Raw genomic sequence first — 10,056 nt, 5'->3', positions numbered from 1 at the left:
CTGGAACCCACCCCAGGCCCGGGATTGGTTTGGCAGATAGATTTCACTGAGCTCCCATGGACTCAAGGGTTCAAATACCTCCTCGTCCTGGTAGATCGATTTAGCGGGTGGCCTGAAGCCTTCCCGTGCTGTAACTGTACAGCCAAGACTGTGGCTCTCAAGTTTGTCAAGGAACTCATCTCCCGCTTCGGGCTGTCCCAGTGGATGGAATCTGACAACGGAACCCATTTTACATCCAAGGTTGTCCACCACATATAGCCGCCCTACAAATCCTGTGGAAGCTCCACACGCCATGGTGACTGCAGGCCAGTGGAGCGGTGGAACGCACAAATCAGACCCTTAAGCATCACCTCTCGAAAATCTGTCAAGAAGCCTCCCTATGGTGGCCTGATGCTTTGCCCATTGTTTTGCTCCGCATCTGCGCTCTCCCAAAGGGTAGATTAGGGCTTAGCCCCTTCGAAATTATGTTTGGAAGGGCATGGCCTATGAATGGGACACCGGCTCTGGCAGGGGAGTGGGAACTGGGATGCGGCTTTTTATCTCAGTATATGTGCTCTCTGTCTGCTGTTCTCTCTTCTCTTCACAGGTACACCAAAGACTCACAGCCTCTTCTGCTGGATGCCCCTGTCCACTGCTTGCAGCTGGGAGACTCCATGCTCATTCGTACTTGGAAGGACGAGCCTCTCTGGGAGAAGTGGAAGGGACCCCACACCGTCCTGCTGGTTTCCCACACAGCAGCAAAGGTTGAGGGACACAAAAACTGGATTCATCAGTCGCGTCTGAAAGCAGTGCCCACACTGCCGCCAGCAGAACAGTGGACCATCCAGCCCGCCAGAGCATCATCCACTGACACTCTGGGACTTAAGTTGTTGTTTAAAAAGCGCTGAAGGGTTGGGGGTTCTGTTGGGAACATAGCTGCCCTGTCCAGTAGACTCACCATGGGTTCTAATGCAGAGTTTGCCCTACTAATACTTTTGGCCACAGGTGCCAGTCTCTTGTTGTCTCCCGTGTCGCTCTCCACGCATACAGGATGGAGAAAGGCCTCTGCAAACTTAGCTACTAACACATATGAAGCGCACTTAATCAGCTTTTGTCCTCAGAATATGAGAAAACTCAGACGAAAGTGTGTTGAGTATTCTCAAAGGAGGGAGCTGTTGGGGTCACTGGGCATGATCCTAGGTAACTTGGGGGAGTGGAAGATCACAAGGATCGATGAAGCCCCCCCCCCCGCTCTAGGCCCAAGCACCCTAAAAGCCCCTTCCTCCCCCCCAGACATAACTTTTCTCTAGCTCACTAACAGCTGGGAACAGCAAGACAGCAAGACCTTGAAGTTGCCTAGTTACTATCAGCGGTATAGAAAAAGAATTCAGATGTGTTTCTGTAGAGGGGGAGGAGGAGGAACATGCCCCAGCGTAGGAACCTTGCTACAGTTCACTATGTTCCTGCAAGTAAACAACCTGGGTATATAAGGAAGAAAAACTGCTTAGGTTGGGGTGCTTGATTTGAGATGTCTAGTCTCCTGGCACCTATTTGAGCGTTCAAATAAACTTTTTTTTGCTTCTCTACACCGGTGTGTTTATTGGAGCGCGCACACTGGGCCATGAACCCAGCTGTTGCCCTCCTTGGGCACTGGCTGGCAGCAGGTTGATCTGACAATTTCCTCTCAATAAGATTAATGTAAAGCTTTATTCCCTCACGTTGTAATGAATGTGAATGCTTGTGAATAAGTTATTCTGTCATTAGGGTCCTTACTTCTCAAAAAGGGAACATTCCTTAGAATTACCATGCAAGAGTTAGTACAGAGACAGCTATTAACTAGTTTATGTCCATGATAATTATTTTATATGCATTCATAATTTGAAGCTGCAGTCGTGGCTCCACTGAAGGGAGCAACCCCGCCACCTCACGTTCCGAAGCCACGCCTCCGCCACCCCCTATAGCGTGCGCGCCTGCCCACCCTTCCCATAGAACTACACCTCCCAGCACGCCCCGCGCTTGGCTAAGTCATAATGCAGCAGCTGAGTGGTAGACCGCTTAGTGAAACGGACCAATGACTGCCCCGGATGCTGCTCGGCGGCTCCTCCTGTTGTGGTGAAGTGGGAGACTTTGAAAAAGTTGTCAGGTCAGGGCGCGCGGCGGTGCTGGCGGAGCCTGGCGGGAGGGGGTTGCAGCCAACCGCAGGGTGGGGCCGGGGGAACCTGGCTGGGCGCGAGAAGGCAGCGCTACGCCGCCCAGGGAGGGGCAGCCCCGCGCTGTGCCCCGGGGAAGGGAGGCCGGGGCAGAAGGCGCTTCCCCCTCCCTTGGGGGCGCTGGGGTGTGTGTGGAGGGGCTCGCTCACTCCGCCTTGTGGGGTAGGTGGGGAAGGCTCATACCCTCTCCTCCCGGGTGGGGGTCCCAAGGCAGCGGGAACAGCGGGCTCCACACCACGACCCTGCCTACAGTGGCACCGGGGGACCCGTAATTCAGTGCTACGCCGCTGGCGGAACCTGCCTTTAGACTGAGGCCAGGCACACGCCACAGCTCAGGTGGCTGCCAGTTGTGTCACTCGGGGATGTGAGTGAGCGCACCCTCCCCCCCAAGCATGACCTAAGAGAAACAGCTACCGCCGCTTGCTGGGCCTAGCTCAGTCCCGTTGCCTTGGAGCCTCTGGTCTCCCTAAGCGCTGTCATGTAGCCATGGCCGCAGGTTTTGGTTTAAAAGGGTTAAATAATGGGGGGGGGGGGGGGGGGGGGGGGGAGGCAGGGAGAGGGGAATGCATGTAGTTGGCATGATTAACCAACAAGCCTAGGCTTATCAGTTAATCATAGGGCTAGAAGGGACCTCAGGAGGTCATCAAGTCCAGCCTCTTGCCCAAAGCAAGGACCCATCCCAACTAAATCATCCCAGCCAGGGTTTTGTCAAGCTGGGACTTAGAATCTCCATCCCTAGAGGTTTTTATCACCTCCCTAGGTAACCCATTCCAGTACTTCACCACCCTCCTAGTGAAATAGTTTTTTCTAATATCCAGTCTAGACCTCCCCCACTGTAACTTGAGACCATTGCTCCTTGTTCTGCCACCCTTCACTACTGAGAACAGCCTCTCTCCATCCTCTGTGGACCCTTCCTTCAGGAAGTGGAAGGCTGCTATCAAATCCCCCCTCACTCTTCTCTTCTGTAGACTAAATAAGCCCAAATCCCTCATCCTCTCCTTATAGGTCAAGTGCTCCAACCCCCTAATCTTTTTGGTCGCCCTCTGCTGGACCCTCTACAGTGCGTCTACATCCTTTCTATAGTGGGGGGCCCCAGAATTAGACGCAGTATTCCAGATGCGGCCTCACTATTGTCGAATAAAGGGGAATAATCACTTCTTTAGATCTGCTGGCAATGATCCTCCTTATGCACCCTAATATGCCATTAGCCTTCTTGTGTACAAGGACACCCTGTTAACTCATATCCAGCTTCTCATCTACTGGAATCCATAGGTCCTTTTCTGCTGAACTGCTTCCTAGCCAGTTAGTCCCCCAGCCTGTAACAATGCTTTGGATTCTTCCATCCCAAGTGCAGGACTCTGCACTTGTCCTTGTTGAACCACATCAGATTTCTTTTGGCCCAATCCTCTAATCTGTCTAGGTCACTCTGGACCCTATCTCTATCCTCCAACGTATCTTCCTCTCCCCCTAGCTTGGTGTCATCTGCAACTTGCTGAGGGTGCAAGCCTGGGGGAGGGGAGAGGTGGCTCCGTGGGAGTTGGCTCTCTGTGGCTGCATCTAGACTGGCATGATTTTGCGGAAATACTTTTAACGGAAAACCTTTTCCGTTAAAAGTATTTCCGTAAAAGAGCGTCTAGATTGGCACGGATGCTTTTGCGCAAAAAGTGGCAAAAGCATCCGTGCCAATCTAGATGCGCTTTTGTGCAAGAAAGCTCCGATGGCCATTTTAGTCATCGGGCTTTCTTGCACAAAAAATTAAGATGCCTGTCTACACTGGCCCTCTTGCGGAAGTATTCTTGCGCAAGAGGGCTTATCCCTGAGCGGGAGCTTCAAAGTATTTGCGCAAGAACCACTGAATTCTTACATTAGAACGTCAGTGCTCTTGCGCAAATTCAAGCGGCCAGTCTAGACGCACCCTGTGTGAATTAGCTCCTGACTGCCCCTCCCCACCTGCCTCTGTATAAGAGGCATGGGGGCGAACGGTTCTGTGGGAGCCATTTCTCCACATGCACTGGCTCCCACTCCCCTTGTCTCTGATACAGTGGTAGCTGGGGAGGCGGAGTCTGCGTGTAACTTGTTAGGATTAACTGATGAGCCCAGGCTCATCTGTTAATTGGGAATATGGCTACATGTTCACATCCCTAAATATTTTTTTTTCTCTTCCTGAGACAGCAGAGTAACAGAAGATCTGATCCAACATGTAGGTTTTTCAAGAGACAGTATGTGAGAAAAATGAGTCAGTTGCTAATCTAAAGATGGGGCTGATTGTTTAGATGTTATATTAAAATGAAAAGTTACTCATTTGTTTTTTTTTCACGACTGTCTTTTTAATCACCTGCAAATCCTATTTTACAACCAACCTTCTCTTAATCTCTTAATCAGACACTTACAGCCTTCTTTGTAGTACTCAGAAAATGTAAAGAAGTATATAACTCCTTTGTGGTTGCTGGAGGAATTTAGTTCTTCAATAACACTTTGATGCAGCCAAATTACAAAGATGTATGTTGTGACCTCTGAGACTCTATAGAGAAATATATAACAATGAACTCCATTGATAATTTCTGCACTGCGTGAGTATTCACACAACACTAACATAACCCCAAGACTTGTCCCACCAGGCACCAAGCTCATTATGATACCTGAGAAACTTTCAGAAGAACCAGTCTCTTTTAAGTTCTCCTTACAAATCCACAGGGTATATCCCCAGGATATTATGTGTGAAAGAACAAAATGATTCAATATATGTATAGCTAGGAAGACAAATGTGTATAGATGCTTTAGTCAATCTGTTACATCTGCTTTTCAGTTGCCAGTTGTGGTAGTATCTTTTATGCCCTGGTTGAGAGATAAGAAGAACATTTGTACATTTGTAATATCCCAGCTAATTATTAGATTTAAAAGCCAGATGGTACCATTGTTGTCTTCAAGTCTGAGGTAAATAATGCTGGGCATAAAACTTCCTCGAATGTGTGTTTTGAGTACAATAGCTGTGGCTGAACTAGACGATGTATTTAAGAAAAACAGCTGATTTGGATTTAAAAATTGTAGGCAGTAAAGACTCCATCACAGCCCTTGGAAAGAAATTCTAAAAGTTAATTAAACTCACAGTTAAAAACATTTACCTTATTTCTAGCCTGAATTTCTTTAATTTCAACTTTCAGCTGTTGGATGATATAATCTTTGCCTGCAAGATTAAAGAGCCCTCTGTTATCAATTTTCTGTTCCTTGTATTGGCTCATATAGACTGATCAAGTCACTCCTTAACTTTCTTTGTGATAAACAAAATAAATCAAGCTGGGGCATGTTTTCCAAACCTTTAATCATTCTTGTGACTCTTTTCTGACCTCTCAACCCGCTTGAATAGGGAACATACTATTCCTGTAGTGGTTGCAGTAGTGCCGGATACTCCCTACTTCTACTTGATATTCCCCTACTTAAATGTCCAAGGATTGCATTAGTTCTTTTACTCACAGTATTGCATTGGGGGCTAATGTTCACCTCATTATTTTTTTATGAGAAAGCTGGGTAAAATACGGCCCGGGGGCTGGTTCCAGCTCACGGACGCAGTGTGGAACAACAGGCAGACTCCCTGCTTGCCCCATGCCCCCTCCCATGCTGCTCAAAAAAGTGGCTGCCGCAGCCATTTCTCTTTCTCAGCTGTGAGCCCAGAGGATGGGGGAAGTTATGCTTCACATGTGCTCCTGCCCCCAGCACGTGGGGGTGGGTGTTGTCATTGTATTGGTATTACAGATAGCTTTTCTAGATTTGTTTTGCTGTCCAGTGATTGTTTTTCTGTTCACCAGATATGGGAGCATGGCCACTAAGAAATTAAGAAGAGCAGGGTTATCTCAGGAACTTTGTGACAGGCTGAGTCGGCATCAGATCACTACCTGTCGGGTAAGAATTTCACTTAAGAGATATAGAGATTTATTTTATGCTGAGTTACGTGGCACTTTGAAACATGCATGGCTTGTTTCCTAATAAAGGTATAGTTTTGAATGTGTGCGGAAATATGGCTTCCAAATAAGATCATACTTTACCTTTATATAGACTATGAAACCTTTCATCCCAAAGAATCCTAAAGTAATGTAGAGATCACTTTGCTTGCCAATCAAATTAAGCTGCCATTTGGGTGGAGTAAAAGAATTATTTAACCATACGCAGCAATACAATACAACACAACACGAAGAGAAGTTGGTCATATTAAACTGAAACTAATGGAGTTTTCTCATTCTCTTCTCTTCAGATCAGAATTGTTAATCTAGTGTTCTGTGACTTTGTCTGATACGGGGTGATTCAGGGCTCAACCCTGCAAATTAATACGTATATGAATAGATGCCTAAGTAGAGCCAGAATGTCTGTGTAGTGGCTGCAGTCCTCTGATATGGATTCTCTTGTAGGATCTGGCCTTAAGTCTAATAATTAGAAGACGAGACATCATTTGAGGTGGTCTGTGATCATATCCAGTTAAAGACAGGCTTGTGAGGAAGATAGTATTATTATTTTATCCCACTCCAATTAGGGATGTGAAAGACCAGTTGAATATCCAGTAAGCAAAAACGGATCCTGGCTCCACATGGTGCTGCCACTTCGAAACGCTGTGGAGAGTCCCACATGGTGTTTCAAAGCAGCAGCACCGCATGGAGCCCGGGGTCAGCTGGGGAATCTCCAGCTGGCCCCCAGCTCTACGCAGTGCTGCCACTTTGAAATGCCATGGGGAGCAAGGGGTCAGTGGGTGACTCAATCAATCCCCCCACTGGCCCAGTGGTCTCTATATCACTTTCGCCTTTCAAATGTAGCATCGATTATTCAGTTAGGGAAGTTAAATTTAGATTAATAGGCTAACACCAATATGACAAAAATATATTAAAAAATCTTTTTTAAAAGACAGTCTTTCTAAAAGTGCACCAAAAGAGTAAAAATAAAGTTTTCAGCTACCAATGGTGGAGAAAGATTGGATGGCTAAGTACGATTCAAGATAGTTGCTAATTGTTAGCTATCCAATCTTTCTCCTAAATTGGTAGCTGAAAACTTTATTTTTACTCTTTTGGTGTGCTTTTAGAAAGACTGTCTTTTAAAAAAGTTTGTTTTTATATATTTTTTTGTCTTTTTGGTCTTTCCCCTCCACACAAACTGTAGAATTGCTACCCCGCAACACACACATACTCTGGGGATGCTGCCTTCCCCCCCAGCTCTGGGGCTGATGCCTCCCGGGCTCAGGGGCTGCTGCCCTCCCCCCAATTCTAGCGCTGCTGCCAAGGGGCCTAGAGATGCATGGTGTGGCCTGAAGACAGGCGGGCTGCTTGCAGAAGCTGATGGTGACGGCCTGCCAGGGGAGTTGGGAGCCATGCAGCACAGCCCGGAGGCAGGCGGGCCACCCGTAGAAGCTGGCTGGGGTAGCCTGCCGGGGGTGGGGTGGGAGCCTCGTGGCGCGGCCCGGAGGCAGGTGGACCGCCTGCAGAAGCTGGCAGGGTCAGCTTGCCAGGGGACCGGAAGCCAGAGCTGGCGGGGGTGGCCTGCTATGTTGGCGGCCTGCCTTGGGGGGTCGAGATTGCTTATAAATATATTGAATGTAATCTCTTTCTCCCCTTCAATCCTAGATTAAATTCTGTTCCTTTTACTCATCTTTCAGGACTTTCTGTGTCTTTCACTCTTGGAACTAATGAAAGTGACTGGGCAAAGTTATCAGAATGTGCAGAAGCTTCTTTGCAAAGTCAGCTTAGCTTGTGCTCCCAAAATGCAGACTGTAAGTATCCTTGTGGTGATCCTGTTATGAAATCAGACAATAGTCACTTTTCTTCTTACCTAGTAAGTATATAGTGTAGTATAGGTTTGTTGCAAATAAAGTGAGATGGTGTGACATCCAAGATGTATGCTATAGAATTCTGTTATAAGGATTAAATTAGGCTAAGCCAGTTTTCATTGCTAATTTCAGATCCATAAAACAATGAATTTCTCAGTTAAGATGTGCATAAGAAGAAAATCTCTTTCTTGTTAGAATGCAGTGAATTCAGCTAGGCATTTTAATGCTTAAGTAGGTTCTTCAGGTTATTACAGTAGGATATAAGTTGTGCTCCTGTAAATGACGACTGCTGAGAGCCACTCAAGAAGATAAGGAATTCTTTCCTATCTTTGAGAATATTAAAGAAATTACTTCCAATCTGACTCTTACAACTGAAAGTACCATTGACAGTGAAGGGGAGGAGCATCAGTGCCCTAGGATCTCATTTTTATAAAATGATGATGGTGCCAGTGGGCTGAGTGCTCATTTTGGAGAATCTCATGTTTTCTCATTCTAGGCAAATGGGAATGAGGAGAGGCATGAAGGTGATGCCTCTGTTTTCAGAGAATTGGTGGGACTGGATAGAAGGATATAGGTGTGGGCTGCATTGCTCTGTACTGGATTCTTTTGGCTACTGTAAGAAAAAGTCTGAATTAGGCTGTATCCTCCCAACCATAAAGAAAAGATGCTAATGCTTGTGGCATGAGAGGGAGATGGGGCAGATAAAACTGGGTGTCCAGGTGACTTTCATTGCAGTTTAAAACTCAGAGGGGTAGCCGTGTTAGTCTGTATCTGCAAAAACTATGAGGAGAACGGCGGTACCTAATAAATCTGTTAGTCTGTAAGGTGCTACATGACTCCTCGTTTTTGTAGTTTAAGAGTAGGCCAAGGAGCAGATGTACAGATAATGTATATGAATTTTTAATAAATCTTGGGCAACTGGGGAAGTTCTCAAGGACTGGAGTAAAGTCGATGTTGTGCCAGTATTCAGAAATTTAAATGGGGTAACCTGGCTAGCCTGACTTTGATGCTGTGAAAAAAGGAAGGAAATATAATTAATGCCAATCTGCATTCCACTAAAAACTGGAAGTTAAATCCAAGTGAGGAAAATAGAAAGGAGCATAAACTCTGTCAAATTAAGTGTAAAAATATAATTAAAAGCCAAAAGGGAGTTTGAAGAACAACTAGCCCAAAACTCAAAAAGTAATAGCAAAATGTTTTTTTAGTACATCAGAAGCAGGAAGCCTGCTAAAGAACCAGTGTGGCCACTGAACAACTGAGATGCTAAAGGAGTACAGTACTCAAAGATAATAAGGTCATTGTGGAGAAACTAACTGAAGTCTAACATCAGTACCGGGCAAATTAGTTGAAAATATAGTAAAGAATAAAATTATCAGACACATGGATGAATGTAATTTGTTGGGGGAAAGTCAACATGATTTCTGTAAAGGGAAATCATTCCTTACTAGAGTTCTTTGAGGGGGTCAACAAACATGTAGACAAGGGGGATCCAGTGGATATAGAGTACTTAGATTTCCAGAAAGCCTTGAACAGGGTCCCTCACCAAAGGCTCTTAAGTAAAGTAAGTTGTCGTGGGATAAGAGTGAAGGTCCTCTCGTAGATTGATAACTGGTTAAAAGACAGGAGGCAGAGGGTAAGAATAAATGGTAAGTATTCAGAATGGAGAAAGATAACTAGTAGTGTCCCCTAAGGATCTCTGCTGGGACCAATCCTGTTCATCCTATTTATAAATGATCTAGGGAAAAGGGTAAACAGTGAGGTGGTCACTCTTATGTACTCATGTATTCTTGAAAAATGGGTCTTGACAAATAAATGATACATCATTCTTTATCAGTCACACTCACTACTTTGTGAAAAGAAACTAGTCGCATAACTTTTGTGAGATATTTAATTTGGTGTTACATAAAATTCAGATTAAAAACAGTACTGTACAAAATCAACATCACACATTAAATGGATTAAAACTGGCAGATAAATCTTAGTAGGTAACTGTTAACTAGGAAACAAGTGATGAGAGTATTTCTAGTGTGGTCTCCTTGGGATTGGTTCTCAGACCATCCCTAT

At 45.7% G+C, this 10,056-nt stretch overlaps 1 protein-coding gene across 5 annotated transcripts in view; it reads left to right on the top strand.

The window, feature by feature from the left end:
* The first annotated feature begins 1,994 nt into the window (after positions 1-1,994).
* The window catches only part of RAD51B (RAD51 paralog B), a 625,639-nt gene continuing 617,577 nt past the window's right edge, over positions 1,995-10,056 (top strand). For 4 of the 5 annotated variants that reach the window (XR_016349667.1, XM_075927356.2, XM_089778529.1 and 1 more), the window contains exons 1-3: positions 1,995-2,122; positions 5,993-6,086; positions 7,822-7,935. Coding sequence is in view for 4 of the 5 variants with exons in the window: in XM_075927356.2 (XP_075783471.2) it covers positions 2,064-2,122; positions 5,993-6,086; positions 7,822-7,935 (267 nt within the window). In the remaining variant the exon portion in view is untranslated. Of the gene's footprint in view, positions 2,123-2,172; positions 2,352-5,992; positions 6,087-7,821; positions 7,936-10,056 lie in introns of those variants that run through there. The other variant, XM_075927352.2, reaches the window with a different exon arrangement.

The sequence above is a fragment of the Pelodiscus sinensis genome, chromosome 5, assembly GCF_052426305.1.
Source record: "Pelodiscus sinensis isolate ZL-2025 chromosome 5, ASM5242630v1, whole genome shotgun sequence".
Taxonomy (NCBI): Eukaryota; Metazoa; Chordata; order Testudines; family Trionychidae; genus Pelodiscus; species Pelodiscus sinensis.
This window is presented reverse-complemented; position numbering and strand designations above follow the sequence as displayed.